Genomic DNA, 25,545 nt, shown 5'->3' with positions numbered 1-25,545 from the left:
TATAACGCGGTACCCTATTCCCTATAATAAGGCACCCTATTCCCTATAACGCGGTACCCTATTCCCTATAATAAGGCACCCTATTCCCTATAACGCGGTACCCTATTCCCTATAATAAGGCACCCTATTCCCTATAACGCGGTACCCTATTCCCTATAATAAGGCACCCTATTCCCTATAACGCGGTACCCTATTCCCTATAATAAGGCACCCTATTCCCTATAACGCGGTACCCTATTCCCTATAACGCGGCACCCTATTCCCTATAATAAGGCACCCTATTCCCTATAACGCGGCACCCTATTCCCTATAATAAGGCACCCTATTCCCTATAACGCGGCACCCTATTCCCTATAATAAGGCACCCTATTCCCTATAACGCGGCACCCTATTCCCTATAACGCGGCACCCTATTCCCTATAACATGGCACCCTATTCCCTATAACGCGGCACCCTATTCCCTATAACGCGGCACCCTATTCCCTATAACAAGGCACCCTATTCCCTATAACAAGGCACCCTATTCCCTATAACATGGCACCATGGTCAAAAGTACTGCGCTGTAGAGGGAATCGGGTGTCATTTCAGATTGACATTCTGAGAGACTTTAATTGCGTGTGCTTCCCATCAACATACCTTTGAAGGGGGAAAAAAGGACAACAGCGCCTAGTACAATTTAAGATCTCTTCTTGTAAAAAGGTATCACAGAGCAATCTGTTTAATCGTGCCTAGTGGATATGTTTGCTTGCATTTTATCGCTCATGTATTATCCCCCTCATTCAATAGCAGACCATTGCTGCTGCATTGACCCACGTCTAAATGTGCCTCACGGAACAGACTGTATCACCGCCAGGTATGGAGTGATGTCATCCATACAAATCTAAACAGAGTTCTATGGAAGACGTCGGTTGGCCAAGTACACAAGCCAGAGTTCTGATTTGAGGTAAGTGCACAGCATCATTTTATTTAACGAGAACACGTGTACAATAACAACCTTACAGAAATGAGAAAGGAGGAAATGTCCTTGCGTTGTTACTACCCAGTCTATAATCACAAGGATTTCCTAGAACTGAGCAACCCACTTATGGCTAATAGGCAAGTGAATTTCCAGACAGTATAGTGGTCTATTTTTGATCCACTTAACACACTCAGACCAAATTGAAAATCCATTTAAAGATGATGTATCGTAGCTACGCAGTCCAAGTTCCCAGTGCTTTTACATGGTAAATAAAAGAGTCAACAAGGTAGCTGTCTGACTGTAATTATATTCCAGTTTTTGGAAAGAGACTTGCCCTTTCAATTTTCACATTGAGATGTACATTTGCCTGGTGGGGTTGTCACAGGTGATACATGGCCTTGCTTGTTGGGTGGGGCCTTCAGACCATAAATTACACTTTAGACATAACCTAATGGAAAGGCCTCAAATCATCACCGACTAGGCCAGGGGTAGACAACCCTGTTCCTGGATTGCCGCAAGTACTGCAGGACTTTGCACCAATTAGACGCCACACTGAGCTACTTAGCTAATTGATCAGCTCAGTGATTTCCTGAATTCAACACACCTGGTATTCCTGATGGACTCTGCCATCAGGCTAAGGGCAAAGGGTGGAAAATCATTGAGTTCAATTCACTTTTTGGAAAATATGAAGGAAACATACGGGGTGTTTACATGCTATCAAAGTTCTCGGAAGTTTGTAGTTCAGACTGGGAAGCTTCACTTGAACAACCCCCAAGTCGTAATTACCAGTTGTAAACTTGCAGAAAAGTTTCTTACCCGAGTTGCTGAGTTGTGATGTTTCACCACTGACCACTGACCTTTAACCTTTAAACCAAACGATGACCACAAATACATTTTTTGAGAATTACAAACACATTAATATAGATAATGTAGCAAGTTTGACCATATTGTCAATTCTAAAGATGGAATCCACAGTAAGGGGAAACAGAACCAAAGGAACTTTAGCTAACTTGATTAGTAGTAATGTTAGCTAGCTTACCTAAAATCTTATTGGTTGAATAATTTTTTCCCGACTTTAAAAGCACTTGAACACAGTCATGTCGGATTTACAACTTCCTACTTCACAGTTTCCAACTTCCCAATCACAAATATTATAACATAATATAGTATTGTCCGTGATGTGGTGTATTTCAGAGAAGCAAAGCTGCCAGATACTTTTGGAGGGAATCAGTCACAAAAAAGGGTGGTTGACACTCAAATTAATATTAACAATTGAAAATAACAACCAATAATTTACTGGGTGCTTGTATTTGTCCTATATCACACATGTACAAGCGTGTATTTCTACGCATGTGTGAATTGTAAATGTGTTTTTTTGCATATCCCATCTCTCCCTGAGATACACTGGGAAAGTGGTATGTAATATATTGAGTAACAATAGCTAATAAATTAAAACAAAAGCAGTACGTCATTACACCAACCACATACAATAGTTCTGGAGATTGTTTTCTATTCAAATATGGGATCCTAAGCGCTCTGATAAGTGGTCTGAATAGCCAATAGACTCCATATTGTTTTCTCCATATAGTGATGTAACAGAACTCAGACTATAGATGGTGACTTCAATCTGTGGAAAGCAAGGACATCCAACCTCCTCTTTCCAAAGGTTCTCCAGAGTTATTTTAGAACATGAACAAGAGAAGGATCAAATGAGGATCACCGGGTTCAAAGCCTTCTAATTTCCTTTGATGTGTCCTCTTCTTAAAGGTTCCCTGAGGTGAGGATGTTCATATCGGAGACGCGGGAGGGAATCTGTATGACATTAGAAGTAACTATCTTCTTTCTTATCCCAATCTGACCACAACAGGAGCAAAATACAAGGCAACAGGAATTTTTAATTTAATCTTTATTTAACTAGGCAAGTCAGTTAAGAACAAGTTCTTATTTTCAACGATGGCCTAGGAACAGTGGGTTAACTGCCTGTTCAGGGGCAGAACGGGGATTTGAACTTGCAACCTTTCGGTTACTAATCCAACACTAGGCTACCCTGCCGACCCAAGGAAGCTGTAGGCCATAGGAGAAGGTATCAATAGAAGGATATTTTCCAACATTTGGGGACTCATCCGGGATCAAACATTAACAGTATTCCTTTGTGAAAATGTTAAACTATGAATGCTTAGGGTAATGTTAAAGTCAAAAGAAAGGCAAATGCTGGAAATACATATTGATCTATTCCAGTGTTTTGTTGACTGTATGATTAGCATACTTATCTCTTGATTTGTGACAAATTTAAATGAATTAAATTTAATGCTGGAGGAGATTTATAATCTGACGGCGCATACAACACAGCACATTCTACCATTGCCACAGTAATATGTGTTTTCGCAAATATACAGTGCCTTCAGAAAGTATTCACACCCCTTGACTTTTTTCCAAATTTTTTTTTGTGTGCGAGTGGGATTTAAATGGATTTAATACTCTGTAATTGTTACAGTTTTCTTCCGTCGAAGGAGAGGCGGACCAAAATGCAGCGTGGTTATTTCGATTCATGTTTAATAAAAGATTAACAAGAACAATACAAAACAATAAACGTAACATGAAACCCTAAACAGCCTATTCTGGTGCAAACTAACACAGAGACAGGAACAATCACCCACAACACACTCAAAGAATATGGCTGCCTAAATATGGTTCCCAATCAGAGACAACGATAAACACCTGCCTCTGATTGAGAACCACTTCAGGCAACCATAGACTTTTCTAGACAACCCAACTATACCACAATCCCAATACCTACAAAAACCCCAAGACCAGGGCGTGACAGTAATGTCAAAGTGGATGATAAATTTGACAATTTTATAAATAATTATGGAAAATAAAAGACTGATATATCTTGATAAGTATTCTACCACCTGAGTCAATACATGTTAGAATCACCTTTTGCAGCGATAACAGCCGTGAGTCTTTCTGGGTAAGTCTCTAAGAACTTTGCACACCTGTACAATATTTGCACATAATTCTTTCAAAATTTAATCAAGCTCTGTCATGTTGGTGGTTGATCATCGCTAGACTGTTGGGTTACAGACAGAATTTAAAATTATTTTGTGTTACTGGCCTACACACAATACCCCATAATATGAAAGTGGAATTATGTTTAGAGAAATATTTTCCTTGAGTCAATAAGTTGTCAACCCCCAAGCCTAAATAGGTTCAGGAGAATTGTTTTTGCAATTTTATTATTACACATTTCATCATAGGATGCATATAAATGTTAGCAGTTTTTAATATGATATCTGATTTAGACTGACTAACAAAATCAACGCCCCCCCCCCCCCCCCCCGGGCCAGTATCTGATTTAGACTGACTAACAAAATCAACAGGCCCCCCCGGCCGGTATCTGATTTAGAGTGACTAACAAAATCAACAGGGGCCCCCTGGGCCGGTATCTGATGTAGGCTGACTAACAAAATCAACAGGGGCCCCCCGGCTGGTATCTGATTTAGAGTGACTAACAAAATCAACAGGGGCCCCCTGGGCCGGTATCTGATGTAGGCTGACTAACAAAATCAACGGGGGCCCCCCGGCTGGTATCTGATGTAGACTGACCATCAAAATCAACGGGGCCCCCCGGCCAGTAATTCGTCCATGATTCAACAAGTTCAGATAGCTGGCTGCTAAACTAACTTAGCAATCTAAAAAATGTTAGCTGACATGGAATAATTGACTGACTATCAGTGACTGACATAACAAGAGAAAAACTGCTGATGCACAGCCACATTTCGTGGGGATGAGGGCATTTGCGGGCCGCCAGTTGCCCTGCAGTAGATAGACAAACAAACAGAAGTACGTAAAATATTATCCAATGGCCTTGGAGAATACCATCTATAGCGGAATACAAAATGTCAATGTCAGCTTAGAAGGCAGTTGGGAAATGTACGTGTCTCCACAGCCTCCATATCTTTCATCACCGTGCCATGTTACTTGGCTATCACTCTTCCACCCTAGCGTTAATGGAGGTGACACTGCCTCCGTGCCAGGCCACACAATTTACAGGATCAGCCTGTGATACTGATGACAGGATGCCACGACAGGATGCCATAATAGGATCTGGTAAAAGTGTACTGTACTCATCTGGATTATGCAGCATAACTTGTGTGATAACCAATCAGCTTGTTCGTTGTAATAACTTCTGTGTTTTCTTTTCATACAAGAAAATAACCCTTAATATCAATAAACATCCTCAACGGATGGGTTTAGATAGTATTAAAATACTTTGAGCATTTGCTTGAGCCTGGTTGGCGTGCCAGATGGGCAAAGTTTGCACTTTTAGGACTATTACATTGGTTCCATTGCCACTGGCAAGCTTAATCGAGCACAAAATAATTTCAAATACTATTTGAAGTACCCAGGTCTGCTCCAACGTATATAGTGTCAGATACAGACCCCCAGGATACTGTGCTGTCGTTTCACTGTGATCATGGCTAGCTATGAAAACTACACTGAACAAAAATAAACGCAACATGTAAAGTGTTGGTCCCATGTTTCATGAGCTTTTGCTGGGGATAATAAATGGCCACTTTAAAGTGTGCAGTTTTGTCACACAACACAGCGCCACAGATGTCTCAAGTTCGAGGGAGTGTGCAATTGCTGACTGCAGGAATGTCCACCATAGATGTTGCCAGATCATTTAATGTTAATTTCTCTACCATAAGCTGCCTCCAACGTTGTTTTAGATCATTTGGCACTACGTCCAACCGTCCTCACAACCACAGACCAAGTTTAACTACGCCAGCCCAGGACCTCCACATCTAGCTTCATCACCGGCGGAATCATCTGAGAGGGGTGGGGGGTGCTGAGGAGTATTTCTGTCTCTAATATACCCTTTTTGTGGGGAAAAAATCTCATTCTGAATGGCTGGGCCTGGCTCCCCAGTGGGTGGGCCTTGATGCCAAATGGGTGGGCCTGGCTGCCAAGTGGGTGGGCCAATACTCTCCAAGGCTCACCCATCGCTACATCTCTGCCAAGTCATGTGAAATCCATAAATTAGGGCCTAATTTATTTATTTCAATTGACTGATTTCCTTATACTAACTTTAACTCAGTAAAATCTTTGAAATTGTTGCATGTTGCGTTTATATTATTTGTTCAGTATATATAAATCCTGCAAAACCCTTAAGGCTCAAGAGTAATCTTCATACTGTATAACACGTGAGGTAAAAGTTCCGGATTAGGAAGGAAGAAACCCATCCGACACCTACTGTGTTGACACGTTAAGAACATTCAGATTAACTTTAAATTAGCATCAACGGTGCCAAATGTTACCGGCTAATATGCATGAGGGAGTCTTTGTACTCCACCTGGGAGCAGATGGGGGCCCTCCCGGGCCAGATGCAAACCGGGTCCAGCATCTCGTCTGCACTGAGAGAAGATGCTTTTCCCGGTGGCTCTGGAAAGAGCGTTTACTTATTGAATACATAAACAATGTATTAATGGTGAGAACACAAGCTGGATGGATACACATTGCATTTCAACTCAAGGTAAGGTTGGTAAAGGCATCCCCAGGGATTACAATGTATGAAATAAATATTGAGTTGTTTAGCAGGGACTAAACGAAGGCCAAGGGACAGTAAACACCAATAATGAAAGTTAACAGAAGTTGCAATGGTGCTCTGTGGTTAGAATACAGATATCAAGTGTTTGTGGCTTTCTTGGAATCAAAGAACTGTGAGAAGTCTAAATAAAAAAAATCTACCGAAAAGGAACTATTTGGTCCAATGCAGTATTTTTATAGATCACTGTAAATATCTCTCATCATCTCATCATACAGACACATTCTTCAAAGACCTATTTTCTGGTGACGAGTAACAACATGATGAAATATATTGTTGTCCTAATAAACAGATGACACAGGATGAAAACATTTGAAGGGTATTTATTCGTAATAATGCAAAGCAATCATCTGGGAAATCAAATCCAAATAATGACTGGAAGTCTGTTGCAGATAATATAAGTTATAAAATATTTTTTTTTCTGATACAGTTAGATAAACTTCTGTTCTGGGGTGTTGTTGTCAAGAGAATGATTACCCCAAATAATACATTTATTTTGTCCCCATTTGAGCAAATGCATTATTGAGTTAAAGTGCCAGTTGAAATCTGCTGTACAATAGAATATATGGGTTTACTTTGAGGGTAGAATTGAAACACTCACGTGGCTCAAGATGGTAGGCTAGGAGAGAATTTGTTTTGTCGACACACATTAAAAAGCAATGAAATGAATCAAATAAAATGAGTTTGCTTGCGGTACTTACAGTTGAAGTCGGAAGTTAACATACATTTAGGTTAGAGTCTTTAAAACTCGTTTTTCAACCACTCCACAAATCTCTTGTTAAAATACTATAGTTCTGGCAAGACAGTTAGGACATCTACTTTATACGTGACACAAGTAATTTTCCAACAATTGTTCACAGACAGATTATTTCACTTATAATTCACTGTATAACAATTCCAGGGGGTCAGAAGTTTACATACACTAAGTTGACTGTGCCTTTAAACAGCTTTAGAAGCTGATAGGCTAATTGACATCATTTGAGTCAATTGGAGGTCTACCTGTGGATGTATTTCAAGGTCTACCTTCAAACTCAGTGCCTCTTTGCTTGACATCATAGGAAAATCAAAAGAAATCAGTCAAGACCTCAGAAAAAAAATTGTAGACCTCCACAAGTCTGGTTCATCCTTGGGAACAATTTCCAAACGCCTGGAAGTACCACGTTCATCAGTACAAACAATAGTACACAAGTATAAATACCATGGGACCACGCAGCCGTCACACCACTCAGGAAGGAGGCGTGTTCTGTCTCCTAGAGATGAACGTACTTTGATGTGAAAAGTGCAAATCAATCCCAGAACAACAGCAAAGGACCTTGTGAAGTTGCTGGAGGAAACAGGTACAAAAGTATCTATATCCACAGTAAAACAAGTCCTATATCGACATAACCTGAAAGGACGCTCAGCAAGGAAGAAGCCACAGCTCCAAAACCGCCATATAAAAGCCAGACTACGGTTTGCAACTGTCCTCTGGTCTGATGAAACAAAAATAGAACTGTTTGGCAATAATGACCATCGTTATGTTTGGAGGAAAAAGGGGGAGGCTTGCAAGCCGAAGAACAACATCCCAACCGTGAAGCACAGGGGTGGCAGCATCATGGGTGGCAGCATCACAACCCGGAAGCCAGCCGCACCAATGTGTCGGAGGCTACACCGTGCACCTGGCAACCTTGGCTAGCGCGCACTGCGCCCGGCCCGCCATAATGACCATCGTTATGTTTGGAGGAAAAAGGGGGAGGCTTGCAAGCCGAAGAACAACATCCCAACCGTGAAGCACATGGGTGGCAGCATCATGTTGTGGGGGTGCTTTGCTGCAGGAGGGACTGGTGCACTTCACAAAATAGATGGCATCATGAGGAGGAAAATTATGTGGATATATTCAAGCAACATCTCAAGACATCAGTCAGGAAGTTAAAGCTTGGTCGCAAATGGGTCTTGCAAATGGACAATGAGCACAAGCACACTTCCAAAGTTGTGGCAAAATGGCTTAAGGACAACAAAGTCAAGGTATTGGAGTGGGAAGAACTGAAAAAGCGTGTGTGAGCAAGGAGGCCTACAAACCTGACTCAGTTACACCAGCGCTGTCAGGAGGAATGGGCCAAAATTCACCCAACTTACTGTGGGAAGCTTGTGGAAGGCTATCTGAAACGTTTGACCCAAGTTAAACAATTTAAAGGAAATGCTACCAAATACTAATTGAGTGTATGTAAACATCTGACCCACTGGGAATGTGATGAAAGAAATAAAAGCTGAAACAAATTATTATCTCTACTATTATTCTGACATTTCACATTCTTAAAATAAAGTGGGGATCCTAACTGACCTAAAACAGGGAACTTTTACCAGGATTAAATGTCAGGAATGGTGGAAAACTGAGTTTAAATGTATTTGGCTAAGGTGTATGTAAACTTCTGACTTCAACTGTATGTTTTTACTGAACAAAAATATAAATGCAACATGCAACACTTTCAAAGATTTTACCGAGTTACAGTTCATAAAAGGAAATCACTCAATTGAAATAACTTCATTAGGCCCTAATCTATGGATTTCACATGACTGGGTGCAGCCATGGATGGGTCTGGGGGGGGCATGGGCCCACCTACTTGCGAGCCAGATCCAGCCAATAGGAAATCGTTTTTACCCACAAAAGGGCTTTATTAAAAACAGAAATACTCCTCAGTACCCCGAAATATGTGCACAAACTTTGAGAGAAATAAGCTTTTTAATGCATATGGTAACTTTCTGGGATTTTTTTATTTTAGCTCATGAAACATGGGACCAACACTTTATATGTTGTGTTTATATTTTGGTTCAGTAGTTTAGAATTACAGAGCAAACCAGAAGCAATGGAAAGGAGTGTTGAAAAATGTATCTGCTGTATCTGTATCCATTACTTTGAAATAATAAAACACAAGTAGTCATGAGGGAAAATCCAGCCAAAAACGTATCTTTTGGTATATTTTTCATTAGTCCACTGTTGATACAGTCCTAAAATGTTTTGCATGTCAGCAGTGAAGTTTTAAAGATATCGGACTTTCAAAAATGAAAGTGTCATCGGCTACATCACATGATGCATTTTGCATCGTCATGATGATGCGGCCAGGAACACTTTGCCTCTTGAAATGACGTTTCAAAACAACTGGGAACTCATTAAGAAACAAGGTCAAATCATGATGTCAATGATCTTCTGGTCAGAAAGTCGGAGCTTGAAATGACGAGTTGGATGACCGTCCAAAACGATTTTTCCCAGTCTGAGCTCATTTGTTTTCCCGAGTTCCCAGTTGTTTTGAACATACTGACGTCTGAGATTTCCGAGGTCCGAAGCTCCTAGTTGTTTTGAATGCATCATGACTAATGAAAAAAAGACCAAAATATAGTTTGAGTGGATTTTCTCTTTAACGTCTGCAGATAAACAACGCAATCAAATATTGAATAGAGAGACATGGGAGAGAATGGAAGTTATAAAGCGAACTGTTCAATGAAATTTTATATTTTCCATTATTAAAAGTGACCACACATGCTATGATTTACATTAATAATTTCATTGAACAGAGAAGAACACATTTTCTTCTGTTTTAACAGGTTGCTGAGAGGAACTGTCTCGGGCTAAATCTGTGTGAGAAATGTACTACATTTTTGTCAAAATCTGTTTTGTGTCATCTTGTGCTTCTTGAATGACAAATGGTTTCTTATAGAATATTTTATAATGTGGTGTTCACCATATGCATTTGCTTAGGGCCCGATTCCGACCCGAGTTAAGCATGGGTTAATGGAACGTAATTCCCTTTTTTTTACACACTTTTCTCTCTACGCGTATTCTGACCTTGAATATAAACATGAGAATAGCATGCTATTCACCTGCTATTCGTTTTGGGTGGAGATCGAGTGAATGAAAGAGTGGCGGAGGTGTGTCTGCAGATACGCCATATTCTGAACTAATTCCCTAATATTTCCACCACCTTTACGTGAGAATAAACCATGAATAAGGTCTAGCAAACGTACCGGCTCCAAGTGGGAAAAGCTTCTACTTTATTCTGCACTGCTATTTACAGCTGGATAAGAGCTATTAAGAAGAGCTGGGTGAATGAGTAATCCGTTTGGATAAAGGAATTATAAATATAAATGACACTTGTTTTTAGATATATTTTACCTCAATATCACTGGAGACGAATGTGAAACCATTCATATGGCAGCAAACTGAAGCATATCAACATATCAACTTTCCCACAGTAAAGTTTATGAAATGAAATATGCAGAATTTAAATTGTACTGCCTTTAAATTTGCAGGGATGGGCACTCTCTAATGTCTGAGTTATAGGCTACCCTGACTGTCTCTGTTTCCTATTTTTATCATGTTAAATATTAGTCACTATCAGTATCGACCGCCAGTAGGCCTAATAACCACACATATTCTACTGCCAATTTACTGTTACTTCCCTTCAGTTGGTGTAGCCTACATTATCATTCCATTTAAGTACATTGTTTCGTTTACCTTCATTTGCTTCCTCTGTAAACACTGTCGCGGCCTACTGAGAGGTGCGTAGGAAAGGTGTGCGTAAGAAAGGCGTAATTTCCTAAGTCGGAATAGGGCCCTCAGCCTATTTCTGATTATTCTGTAAAAAAAAACAAAAAAAGGATTCAGAAAATAAAAAGGGAAATCTACATTTTCTCCCAAAACATTTTTTTTTTACGAACAATAGTAGAGTAATTTTACAATACAGTTTTTTTTTTTTCAAAAACCAGCTGGTTAAGGTAACTCATGGTCTCAGGTAGTTCCAAGGTCTTTACAGTTTCTGTAAAAGTAGAGTTACACTCTCATTTGAGTACTAAAATAGGTCTGTGAGAACCACACGGCCTGATCTAGTGGACTGACAGACACCCAGGTAAGCCAAGGCCATTATCAGCTGTAAGAGTCACACTTGAGAGGTCTTCCTCTCACAGTCCTTGGACGAAGTCACAATAATGTCTTTCTCAGCGGGTCCAGCTGAAATGAATTGGTAGACTTCAAAAGCATCCCTCCCTACAAGTCGATTTTTTTGTCAGAGCCCATTGCTTATTTCTAAGAGCTCCCCGTTCTCGCTCAGTCACTCTGACAAAGCTTGGCCACCATCCTTTCTCTGCTTGAGCACAAGTCCCACTCCAAAAGCCTAGACTGTCAAGGGCAGTAAGTCATTCGCCTAGGTCAAAATAAAGAGAGCTGTGTAGATATCCATAATTTGACACTGTGCCACCACATGCAGAGTTGACCGTTGATACTAGAGTTAGCTGCAGATTACAGCATGATTGATTCTTTCTCTATAAAAATGTGCCTAAGGGGCAAATGCTTGGATGGTACACTAGCCAATGTCGGTTTTTCCATTCACGTAATCTTCCACTAAGTCTGAAGGCACTTGATTTCATGGCACACAGCAGCGTCTTATCTTATCCCGAGACGACTAGCAAAAGATGCAAAAACAGCTGTTCATAAAGTAACCTTCCAAAGACTGCCACAAGCATGCATGGGCATGTATCACGATCAATGAGTACAACTCATGCAGGAAGAGAAAGATAGCATTGACATTTAAGGTTGTTCTTTTTTTGTGGTACATATTTTTTGTGTGCTTTATGGAGCCATGCTGAAATCAAAGGTCAGGACAATGACTTGTATTGAAAACAGATGTTAATCCTGGCAGTTGCAAGAGAGAAACTACTATAACATGAAATAAAATAACATGAGCTTGAATTTCCTCCAGTAATATTTTTTAGTAATTTTTTTCTTGACATTTAGCAGACACTCTTTTCCAGAGTGACTTACTAGGGTTAAGTGCCTTGCTCAAGGGCATAATCGACAGATTTTTCCCCCCTAGTCGGCTCGGTGATTCGAAACAGCGACCTTTCGGTCTTAACCGCTAGTCTACCTGATGACCACTTGTCCTTAAAGTAAGGTAAATTAGGAGAGGATGATTTGAGTGTTATAACAAAGCTAATATTTCTCTATGAGCTGATCCATCATCAGTATTGTGGAATAATTATAACGTTAAGGTAAGATTTTAATGGAGAAAGCTGATCCGAGAGCAGCTGTGCATTACCTTCGATCCTGTCAGTCTCGACACAATGGCGCTCTTGGCGAATGTTCTCTCTAGGTGCTTGTTTGGGAAACACTTAAAAAGTTGACTGGTAAAAACGATGCACCTGGGCCCAGTTTCCTGATAGCGATGTAATTTAGGCTTAAGAGTGTTTTAACAATGCATCTTTCCTGCAACGGTCGAAGATGTAACATGCGTGTCCCAAAACACCATGCAGAGAGAACATTCGCTAACACGGAACCCAAACTGTCTGCGCGCATGCGCCATCGTGCATAAATGTATTTTTAACACCAAACGCGATCACGACCCGCAGGTTAAAATATCAAAACAAACTCTGAACCAATGACATTCATTTGGGGACAGGTCGAAAAGCATTAAATATGTATGGCAATTTAGCTAGCTAGCTTGCACATGCTAGCTAATTTATCCTATTTAGCTAGCTTGCTGTTGCTAGCTAATTTGTCCTGGGATATAAACATTGAGTTGTTATTTTACCTGAAATGCACAAGGTCCTCTACTCCGACAATTAATCCACACATAAAAAGGTCAACCGAATCGTTTCTAGTCATCTCTCCTCCTTCCCGGCCTTTTCATCTTTGAACTTATATGGTGATCGGCATCTAAATTTTCATAGTATTACCACGACGACCGGCAAAACAGGTCGTCTTTCAATCACCCACGTGGGTATAACCAATGAGGAGATGGCATATGGGTACCTGCTTCTATAAACCAATGAGGAGATGGGAGAGGCAGGACTTGCAGCGCGATCTGCGTCAGAAATAGGAATGACTTCTATTTTAGCCCTTGGCAATGCAGATGCTCGTTGGCGCACGCGAGCAGTGTGGGTGGAAAAATGGAATAACATGGATTTCTACATTTATTTTGCAACGCTCGCACACGTGACGTGTCTGGTCTGGTCAGCATGTTAGTGCATCGTTGAGACAGACATGTGTCAACACTGATAGGATAGAATAGAAAGATAGGCAGCGCTGCTCTCGGATCAGTTTTACCCATTCAAATCTTATCTTAACATTAGAATTATTCATCAATACTGACGATGGATCAGCTCCTAGAAAGATATTAGTACCTATGGCTTCAAATATTGAGGCGGCTTGTTCTAATGCTTACCCTATAATAATGCGCTAAATCAAGATTTAGCACACCATGCCACATGTTAGGCTACGCATTATGAAATATATTGAGACAAAATAGGCAGTAGCCTACAAGCAGCAAGATAGAACTCAATTGATTGAACATGAAATACAGTGCCTTGCGAAAGTATTCGGCCCCCTTGAACTTTGCGACCTTTTGCCACATTTCAGGCTTCAAACATAAAGATATAAAACTGTAACAACAAGTGGGACACAATCATGAAGTGGAACGACATTTATTGGATATTTCAAACTTTTTTAACAAATCAAAAACTGAAAAATTGGGCGTGCAAAATTATTCAGCCCCCTTAAGTTAATACTTTGTAGCGCCACCTTTTGCTGCGATTACAGCTGTAAGTCGCTTGGGGTATGTCTCTATCAGTTTTGCACATCGAGAGACTGACATTTTTTCCCATTCCTCCTTGCAAAACAGCTCGAGCTCAGTGAGGTTGGATGGAGAGCATTTGTGAACAGCAGTTTTCAGTTCTTTCCACAGATTCTCGATTGGATTCAGGTCTGGACTTTGACTTGGCCATTCTAACACCTGGATATGTTTATTTTTGAACCATTCCATTGTAGATTTTGCTTTATGTTTTGGATCATTGTCTTGTTGGGAAGACAAATCTCCGTCCCAGTCTCAGGTCTTTTGCAGACTCCATCAGGTTTTCTTCCAGAATGGTCCTGTATTTGGCTCCATCCATCTTCCCATCAATTCTAACCATCTTCCCTGTCCCTGCTGAAGAAAAGCAGGCCCAAACCATGATGCTGCCACCACCATGTTTGACAGTGTGTGTGGTCAGGTGTGTTCAGGTTGATGAGCTGTGTTGCTTTTACGCCAAACATAACGTTTTGCATTGTTGCCAAAAATTTCCATTTTGGTTTCATCTGACCAGAGCACCTTCTTCCACATGTTTGGTGTGTCTCCCAGGTGGCTTGTGGCAAACTTTAAACAACACTTTTTATGGATATCTTTAAGAAATGGCTTTCTTCTTGCCACTCTTCCATAAAGGCCAGATTTGTGCAATATACGACTGATTGTTGTCCTATGGACAGAGTCTCCCACCTCAGCTGTAGATCTCTGCAGTTCATCCAGAGTGATCATGGGCCTCTTGGCTGCATCTCTGATCAGTCTTCTCCTTGTATGAGCTGAAAGTTTAGAGGGACGGCCAGGTCTTGGTAGATTTGCAGTGGTCTGATACTCCTTCCATTTCAATATTATCGCTTGCACAGTGCTCCTTGGGATGTTTACAGCTTGGGAAATCTTTTTGTATCCAAATCCGGCTTTAAACTTCTTCACAACAGTATCTCGGACCTGCCTGGTGTGTTCCTTGTTCTTCATGATGCTCTCTGCGCTTTTAACGGACCTCTGAGACTATCACAGTGCAGGTGCATTTATACGGAGACTTGATTACACACAGGTGGATTGTATTTATCATCATTAGTCATTTAGGTCAACATTGGATCATTCAGAGATCCTCACTGAACTTCTGGAGAGAGTTTGCTGCACTGAAAGTAAAGGGGCTGAATAATTTTGCACGCCCAAATTTTCAGTTTTTGATTTGTTAAAAAAGTTTGAAATATCCAATAATTGTCGTTCCACTTCATGATTGTGTCCCACTTGTTGTTGATTCTTCACAAAAAATACAGTTTTATATCTTTATGTTTGAAGCCTGAAATGTGGCAAAAGGTCACAAAGTTCAAGGGGGGCGAATACTTTCGCAAGGCACTGTATATAGTATTTCAAAGTGATTGAAATAGACGTATAGCGTACTGTATTTATATTTGAATGCAGTCATCTCGGTTTTTATTTCAAGCATCTTGAAATTGTATCAATTGAAAAGACATTGGCAACTTTGTATTTGTAGTCAACTTTATCGGCGCAGATAACCATGTGATTGATTCTATGTTAAGCAGAGATTTTCTGATTATAGAGTGACGCAGGAGGGCAAAAAAAGCATCTAACGACACACATGTACTACGAGTGGTCCGAGGCAAGTTCATTTTACCTTTATTTAACTAGGCAAGTCAGTTAAGAACAAATTCTTATTTTCAATGACGGCCTAGGAACAGTGGGTTAACTGTGTGTTCAGGGGCAGAACGACAGATTTGTACCTTGTCAGCTCGGGGGTTTGAACTTACAACCTTGCTGTTACTAGTCCAACACTCTAACCACTAACCACCTAGTGGTTAGATTTCAAGCATTTTCAAGTGCAATGTTAAGAACGTTGGTTTTGGGAAACAGCTCAGAGATTTAACCATGCTCTTAAGAAGTTTCTAATGATGAATTTAGCCTTAAGATGCTTTTGGGAAACCGGGCCCTGGTCTTTAAGCACTACATGTGACCTGACCGATTAGTGATTGGTCAGGAGGTGAAAGGAGAAGCTAGGTAATAGAAAGTGAAATAAAGAGATGCTAACCTTTCATACAAATGCCTGGATTGCAACAACCATTGTTAATATAAGCAAGACTACTTCAGCTTTAAAAATCCTCATCAATCCCGTTTAGATAATGAAAGAGAGATATTTCATGTGCATCTGGGACACAGAGAAGCCCCTACAGTAGGTCGAAAGGATCTAATAGAGTTGACTGTGAGGAGGAGTGCAAAGGTCCAGAGGTTGATTACACCAGGCACACCATAGTTCAGCCACTACATAGTAGAGTAACCAGTGTATGCACTTTTTAATGAAACCAACATTTTAAGCAACCTCAAAAAAACCCCCACAAAGGAATAATTGTGATGAATTGACTTACAGATATGCATATAATGCACTAAGCAGTCGAAGTTTAGCCTCTGGGTAGAAGGTATGCACGTGTTTGTTTATACATATTTTGATGAAACCGACCCTAGGCAGCCTCTGAGTTTTAAAAGGGGTTAAAGCGACAACACAAAGAGGAATAGCAGTCTCTAACATATTCATGAGAAAAATAGCTTCGGGTCAATGTGGGTTATTGAGTGAATTTCGTACATTTACACTCTTAACATAAAATCAACCTCTTCAACACCCATCTCATTAAGCAATGAATTATAGTTATTCCTTGGCCTTGACAAGCAGCAAACAAATAACATATGGAAAATGGAAAGAAAAAAAATGGGACCACATCACGTGTCCTTGTGCTTTACAGAAATGTACCATTCCGTTCCGATCCTTGAGCCAATATACACAATGATGGCACCCACACTCTGCTTCGACTGGCTTCACCTTGGGGGGAAAAAATTAGGTGTAGCCCCTACTACTGGAGCGTCTACTATGGAGAACCCGGCTCTCCATCCTGACCCTGGAGTCCTGACCTTGGAATGCTCTCTGTGCATATTTCAGAAAAAAAAACAAGATTGACTGAGTTTTTTTTATTTATTCCTGCATGCTCCACCCTGGACCAGCGCTGGACTGCTGCTGCTCTCCTGAAGACTGGAGAGGAGTGAATCTTTGGTAGTTTTGGGGGTTTAGACAGTCAAAGTCTGCAGATTCTTCCACAGGGGTGGGGCCGGCATCAGGTTGCTCCTCCTGAGAGAGAGGGGTCACCTCTGATGACCCACAAACACCAGGGTCAGTGTGACCAAGAACTGACATATATGGTGCGCGGTGGGAGGAGACAGTGATCTCAGATCTGTAGGGATAGAGAAAGATAGAGCGATAGAAAGAGAAAGTAGAGAAAGAAAGAGATAAAGTTGGTGATGTAGATAAGGATGATGTATGAAAATAATTTCAAAACGATTTAATTGAGCTAACGGGATGACGTGTGGGTAACATGTACAATTCCGTATTTGATTTAAGGAAGACTAGAATACATGTGATTGTTTTTAGTTGTTCTGAGGAGGACCGTACTCTTCTTCTCTGGAGGAGTCTCCTCTGGTATATAGAGATGCATTGTGATTTCTCTCAATGTAGACTCACAATACTTCAGTGGCAGCTCAGCATCAAGCATTAATAATGCTTATTGACGAAATACATCAAGTACTATATGAGCAAATTCAGTTAAGAGGTTCTTAAAAACATTCCCATTAGTAGTATTTGTACTGAACCTTATTAATCAGTAAAGAGACCCAGCCGACAGTCTCCAGTGTACAAGCGACAGAGCAGCTAAAGCCTAATATTTTAATGTAAGACGCTGATATCTACCATTTGGGAGGATAGTTAACATAATTTTAAAAGGCATTACCAATTGAAGTAATGAGGGAATAAAAATTAGCTATTGCACAAAATTATTTTTATTTTTAGGCCAATCATCAGATAGTACAATTTTCTGGCATGCATAATATTTTTGAAGCAGCCGTTTCTTCATAACCTCTAAAATGTATTTTCACTGACGATGCCTGAAACAAAAATACAGTGGCTTATACTCTCGGCGAGTAAACCTGTTTTTCGAAGAACTAACAATACCAGATTCAGTCCTTGATTTATAGTTCCTGAAGAGGAATGATATAAACGTACGTTATAAGGCAGGCCTCTTCCTGATTGATTGGTTCTGGTTGACGTATAGGTCATGCCCCCCCCCCCCCCCCCTCCCCAAAAAAAGCACTTACTGTTGTGTGGAGGGTCTTTACATTCTCCTTCCTCAATGGTGACATCATCAATGGCGATATCCCCTTCTATCCCAGGACCCCGAATTCCTTCCAGAACCAACTACCAAAACAGGATAAGTGAGACAAAGACAAAACAAGTTAAAACCAACTGCTTAAATGTCTTCCTGCTACAAATGGGCTCCCGAGTGGTACAGCAGTCTAAGGCACTGCGTCTCAGTGCTAGAGGCGTAACTACAGACCCTGGTTCGATTCTATGCTGTATCACAACCGGATGTGATTGGGAGTCCCATAGGGTAGCGCACAATTGGCCCAGCATCGTTAGGGTTTGGCCGGGGTAGGCTGTCATTGTAAATAACAATTTGTTCTTAACTGACTTGTCGAGTTAAATAAAGATTAAATACAATTTTAAAAAATAATACAAATAATGACTCATTCTGTGAAGCATATAGCAAAAATATATAAGACAAATGCTTATATAAGACATCGGAATAAGAGAGGAAGCACATATGAAGGCAGTTTTGTACTTTGCACCTTAGGGCCACCGTAGTTCTGCATTGATGACCCACTGCTCCTCCCATAGAGTTGTACCCACCTGGAAAGAGGCTGTTGGGTGAATGTTGACTTTGGCTTGCTTCCATCGGTCTCCTTGGTTCCCGACCAGGGTCCACACGGAACTGTCTGCGCCCGACTGGCCCTTCTGTCGTAAGTAAGCATTTAACGCTCCTAGAGGAGAAAACATCAAGCTCTTTAAGGACAACATTGTGCCAGGGAAGCTCAGTCAAGCACAGCTTATGTATTTGAAAGATTTCAAGTCCAATTTGAGCCCAAGTCTGATATCATCTATGGCCTCGTCACAGTAGCACATCTCCTTTATTTATAGATTATACTTATTTAATTATTAATAATTGACCTGATAAAAATAAAACACATAACAGCTCATTACGGCAAATACTAAATGATTCAAGGGGTCTACACATTAACCTCCCCTTATTGAGTGGTGGCTTTTACTGAAAGAGTGGAATGTATCACAATGGATTCATTTGACAATATAATTCACTTGTCAAGTGATGATCATGAAAGTCAAATCTTGTATGTTTCTTTTCAGTGCAAACGAGGTGATGCCAAATAGTGTGCTCTGATGTGTAGACCCACATGAAAAAATACTACAGTTTATTATAGAATACTACAGTACTCTATAGAAGTACTCTATAGTAGTACTCTATAGAAAGCCCCTGATTCTAGGGAATTCTGTAGTAAACTTGAGTAAACTGTAGTCCTTAGACGTAGTATATTGGCCATATACCACAAACCCCTTATGTGCCTTATTGCTATTATAAACTGGTTACCAATGTAATCAGAGCAATAAAAATACATGTTTTTGTCCTACCCCTGACATACCACGGCTTTCAGCCAATCAGCTATTAGGGCTCAAACCACCCGGTTGATAAGTTAGAATACTTTACTCCACACTGTAGTATCCCTCAATCTTGTAGTGCTTACAATAGAATGTTGCAGTAAACTGTAGAATACACTACACAAACATTTTGGGGGTGATTTTAGTTTTTGGTTAAAAAAAAAACAATAAAAGAATTCAGCTAAAAATGAGTTTACTTTAGGAAATCTATTCCCGAGTATTCTCACACAAGAGAGAAGACATACGTGATTGTGTCTCAGGTATGAAATTATTGTTGGGCTTTCTTTTTGGGCTTAGTTGTGGTTAATATGCAGTGTACAAATCATTTTCCGGCCTCCAGACAAACTCTGAAGAATGTTTTAGTATAGTATAATGTATAATACTTTAGTAAATACAACAGTATTATCCACATATTTCTTCCTCAAGAGAAAGAGAAAGCCCCCAGTTCTATGTGAAAGATAATCTAACAAAAACACGATAGTAAATACTACAGTCATGTCTGCAAAAACATGACAATAACTACTATACTATACTACAGTAATGTCTGCATAAACACTACAATAAATACTATAGTATAGTACAGTCATGTCTGCAAAAACATGACAATAACTACTATACTATACTACAGTAATGTCTGCATAAACACTACAATAAATACTATAGTATAGTACAGTCATGTCTGCAAAAACATGACAATAACTACTATACTATAGTAATGTCTGCAGAAACACTACAATAAATACTATAGTATAGTACAGTCATGTCTCCAAAAACACTACAGTAAATACTATAGTATACCACAGTAATGTCTGCAAAAACACTACAGTAAATACTATAGTATACTACAGTCATGTCTGCAAAAACACTACAGTAAATACTATAGTATACCACAGTAATGTCTGCAAAAACACTACAGTAAATACTATAGTATACTACAGTCATGTCTGCAAAAACACTACAGTAAATACTATAGTATACCACAGTCATGTCTGCAAAAACACTACAGTAAATACTATAGTATACTACAGTCATGTCTGCAAAAACACTACAGTAAATACTATAGTATACCACAGTAATGTCTGCAAAAACACTACAGTAAATACTATAGTATACTACAGTCATGTCTGCAAAAACACTACAGTAAATACTATAGTATACCACAGTCATGTCTGCAAAAACACTACAGTAAATACTATAGTATACCACAGTAATGTCTGCAAAAACACTACAGTAAATACTATAGTATACTACAGTCATGTCTGCAAAAACACTACAGTAAATACTATAGTATACTACAGTAATGTCTGCAAAAACACTACAGTAAATACTTTAGTACACTATAGTCACATCTGCAAAAACAATACAATGAATACTACAGTAAAGTCCGCAAAAATGTAGAGGCCAAACTAGACATGCCACTCCCCTGTGATGGGAGACTTAAGTGGATCTTACTGGATGATCCAATGACACCAACAACAGACTCCTGCAAAATGCCCTCTACTTCAAATGAGAACTCAGTCTCTCCACCACCCACTCACTCACATTCTGCACAGAATCAAAAAAAGGCTCTGAATGCAGGTTACCTTTCTTTCTCTAACAGAAAGCAGTGAAAGGAAACAGACAGGTTAGGACACAAGCCGTCAGCCCTTTCTGGCTCTGGCTGCTGGTTGCTGAGGCTGAGAGAGCAGAGAGAGAGAGAGGGCCCATTGAGACCTGAATGGACTAGGTTGACACGTCCTATTCAGAATCGCGACAGCTTTGTGGAGCAGAAAATTGTGGTTACAAGCGTGTCTTGCAGGTCAGGGGTCACACCCATCGCTCAAGTGCAACTGTCTGTCTGATTAAGACACTGCGCCAACAGGAGAGCAGGGGTGTGAGACGACAACCTTCAGGGGAGCCTGAAAATAATCTGACGGAGGACAAAGTTATTAATACTCAAATAGAATGGTTGTAAAAAAAAATGAAATAGTGTGCTCAATTTCCATTTTTCACCAACGCTCAGGGTGCTTCGGATATTCTGGCATTGAAGTGTTATTGAGTGGTTGTCAAATTAAAAAAGAAAGGTGTGTGTACAACTTGAGTGGTAAGCAAACACTTTTATCTAATCATCAGGGAGGTAGCGAACAGGGAAGTGGTGGATAGGTGAGGGAAGCACAGCCAAGAGCTGCCCAGTGACACAAGCCTACCAGACGAGCTAAACTACTTCTATGCTCGCTTCGAGGCAAATATCACTGAAACATGCATGAGAGCACCAGCTGTTCCGGAAGACTGTGTGATCACACTCTCCGCAGCTGATGTGAGTAAGACCTTTAACAGGTCAACATTCACAAGGCCGCAGGGCCAGATGGATTACCAGGATGTGTACTGCGAGCATGCGCTGACCAACTGGCAAGTGACATTTACAACCTCTCCCTGTCCGAGTCTGTAATACCTACATGTTTTAAGCAGACCACCATAGTGCCTGTGCCCAAGAACACTAAGGAAACCTGCCTAAATGACCGACCCGTAGCACTCACATCTGTAGCCATGAAGTGCTTTGAAAGGTTGCTCATGGCTCATATCAACACCATTATCCAAGAAACCATAGACCCACTCCAATTTGCATACCGCCCAAACAGATCCACAGATGATGCAATCTTTGTTGTGCTCCAAACTTCCCTTTCCCACCTAGGCAAAAATAACACCTATGTGAGAATGCTATTCATTGACGACAGCTCAGGATTCAACACCATAGTGCCCTCAAATTTCATCAATAAGCTAAGGACCCTGGGACTAAACACCTCCCTCTGCAACTGGATCCTGGACTTCCTGACAAGCTGCCCCCAGGTGGTAAGGGTAAGTAACAACACATCCGCCACGCTGATCCTCAACATAGGGGCCCCTCAGGGGTGCATGCTCAGTCCCCTCCTGTACTCCCTGTTCACACATGACTGCATGGCCAGGCACGACTCCAACACCATTATTAAGTTTGCTGACGACACAACAGTGGAAGGCCTGATCACTGAAAACGACGATACAGCCTATAGGGAGGAAGTGAGAGACCTGGCCGTGTGGTGCCAGGACAACAACCTCTCCCTCAATGTGATCGAGACAAAGGAGATGATTGTGGACTACAGAAAAAAGAGGCCTGAGCACACCCCCATTCTCATCGATGGGGTTGCAGTGGAGCAGGTTGAGAGCTTCAAGTTCCTTGGTGTCCACATCACCAAAAAACTAACATGGTCCAAGCACACCAAGGCAGTCGTGAAGAGGGCACAACAAAACCTATTCCCTCTCAGCAGACTGAAAAGATTTTGCAGGGGTCCTCAGATCTTTAAAAGGTTCTACAGCTGCACCATCGAGAACATTTTGCATCACAGCCTGGTATGGCAACACCTCAGCCTCCGACTGCAAGGCACTACAGAGAGTAGTGCGAATGGCCCAGTACATCACTGGGGCCAGCTTCCGGCCAACCAGGACCTCTATACCAGACGGTGTCAGAGGAAGGCCCTAACAATGGTCTAAGAGTCCAGCCACCCTAGTAATAGACTGTTCTCTCTGCTACTGGATGGCAAGCAGTACCAGAGCGCCAAGTCTACTGTAGGTCCAAGAGGCTTCTAAACAGCTTCTACCCGAAACCATAAGACTCCTGAACATCTAATCAAATAGCTACCCAGACTATTTGCATTGCCCCCCCCCCCCCCCCCCCCCCACCTTTACACCGCTATTACTCTCTGTTGTTATCATCTATGCATAGTCACTTTAATAACTCCTACACCTACATGTACATATTACCTCAACTAACCGGTGCCCCCGCACATTGACTCTGTACCGATACCCCCCTGTATATAGTCTCGCTATTGTTATTTTACTGCTGCTCTTTAATTATTTGTTACTTTAATTTCTTATTCTTATCCATATTTTTTTTCAACCTGCATTGTTGGTTAGGGGCTCGTAGGTAAGCATTTCACTGTAAGGTCTACCTACACCTGTTGTATTCGTCCCATGTGACTAATACAATTTGATTTGACATGCTTGCAAGTGGATTCTGATTGAAAGCTAGCAGGTATATATTTAAGAGGTCAAACACACTCCCTCTAAGCTTAAATAGACTGGCCCGATAAAAGAGCTACAGTGCACCATTTGCATTCATCCTTATACCATACATGCCATGTGTGCTGGCACCCAGGCATCTCACCTATGTGTTTCCCATACATATGGTAGTAGAAACCAAAGCAGTAGGTTGGAGAGGACGTCACAGTCCCATAGGGGCTTTTGGGGGCGACGTTGAAAGTGGGGGTCAACAGTCGAGCCTTTTCTCCCTCCAGGCGTGGTCGAGACGTCTCGATATACATGTAGAAACCTGTATGATGGTAAAACAATGACAGTCAATGTAGAAACCTGTATGATGGTAAAACAATGACACTGACCGAACAACACAACATATTGTATGTAAAACCCCCAAAAGTAACCTTCACTGTCCTGCCATGGTAACCTTCTCTGTCCTGCCATGGTAACCTTCTCTGTCCTGCCATGGTAACCCACTCTGTCCTGCCATGGTAACCCTCTCTGTCCTGCCATGGTAACTTTCTCTGTCCTGCCATGGTAACCCTCTCTGTCCTGCCATGGTGAGCCTCACCATCCTGCCATGGTGACACTCTCTGTCCTGCCATGGTGACCCTCACCATCCTGCCATGGTGACACTCTGTCCTGCCATGGCAACCCTCTCTATCCTGCCATGGTGACCCTCTCTATCCTGCCATGGTGACCCTCACCGTCCTGCCATGGTGACACTCTCTGTCCTGCCATGGCAACCCTCTCTGTCCTGCCATGGTAACCCTCTCTGTCCTTCCATGGTAACCCTCTCTGTCCTGCCATGGTAACCCCCTGTCCTGCCATGGTAACCCTCTCTGTCCTGCCATGGTAACCCTCTCTGTCCTGCCATGGTAACCCTCTCTGTCCTGCCATGGTAACCCTCTCTGTCCTGCCATGGTAACCCTCTCTGTCCTGCCATGGTAACCCTCTCTGTCCTGCCATGGTATTGTGATTCTGACCTGGGTTCCATTAATATTTATCTACTTTCAAATACGTTGATCATTTCATTAAGTCTGCCTCGAATGCCAGAAGGGCTGGCTTTGCACTTTTTGAATGATTGGTTTCATTGCGCCAGGCAAGCACAGCTAAAGATAAAAGTATTTGAATGACAACGAATACTATTTGAACCCAGGTCGGATGTGCTGGTGTTCCACTGCAATGGAGAGAACATCAGAATTCTAAACCAAACGGCAGAGTTCATCTCTCTATTATAACTGCTACAAGTTTGCAGCTTAGGCACTGCCGTTAGCAGGCCATAAACTGTTCTGGTATCAGGAAAGGTTTCTGCACTGCAATTCTCTGTCTGACCTTGTATACAGTGCAATCCATAATACAAGCCTTCTCCGTGGATACCAATCAGATAAAAAAAGATCAAGGAATGTTGGGAAACTGTGAGCCGCATGTGTTTCATCGTAATGCCTTGGATAATTAAAAGCAATGCATTATTTCTGACATAATCCATCGTAACATGCTCTAAAACACTTAAACACATGTATCACCGATTAATTGGTTTATTTTAACGGCTGGGGCTTTTGACATTTAACGAGTGGATAGCATTGCGGGAGATTGTACATTGGGGGAATGGTTACTGCTAGTTCCCTTAAGGCATACGTCGATGGGCAGGTAGTGACAGACACTCATATTTCATAATGCTGCCCGCTCTCTAAAGGAAATGTCACAGCCATCCCCGCAGCACTGCAGATGTCCATCATGGCTACTACACCCCATAGAGACACAGGCAGAGAGGAGGGGGAGG

The 25,545-nt window shown here is 41.3% G+C and overlaps 1 protein-coding gene across 1 annotated transcript in view; it reads right to left on the bottom strand.

Moving 5' to 3' along the window:
• Positions 1-15,474: 15,474 nt before the first annotated feature.
• LOC110498192 (MAM domain-containing glycosylphosphatidylinositol anchor protein 2) overlaps positions 15,475-25,545 on the bottom strand; it is a 184,163-nt gene continuing 174,092 nt past the window's right edge. Inside the window, exons 14-17 of the mRNA XM_036955189.1 lie at positions 23,893-24,057; positions 18,894-19,024; positions 18,302-18,401; positions 15,475-17,385 (exon numbers count right to left, since the gene is read on the bottom strand). Of these exons, the coding sequence (XP_036811084.1) occupies positions 17,297-17,385; positions 18,302-18,401; positions 18,894-19,024; positions 23,893-24,057 (485 nt within the window). The 3' untranslated portion in view covers positions 15,475-17,296. The remainder of the gene's footprint in view (positions 17,386-18,301; positions 18,402-18,893; positions 19,025-23,892; positions 24,058-25,545) is intronic.

Source organism: Oncorhynchus mykiss, chromosome 19, assembly GCF_013265735.2.
Source record: "Oncorhynchus mykiss isolate Arlee chromosome 19, USDA_OmykA_1.1, whole genome shotgun sequence".
NCBI classification, from domain to species: domain Eukaryota; kingdom Metazoa; phylum Chordata; class Actinopteri; order Salmoniformes; family Salmonidae; genus Oncorhynchus; species Oncorhynchus mykiss.
This window is presented reverse-complemented; position numbering and strand designations above follow the sequence as displayed.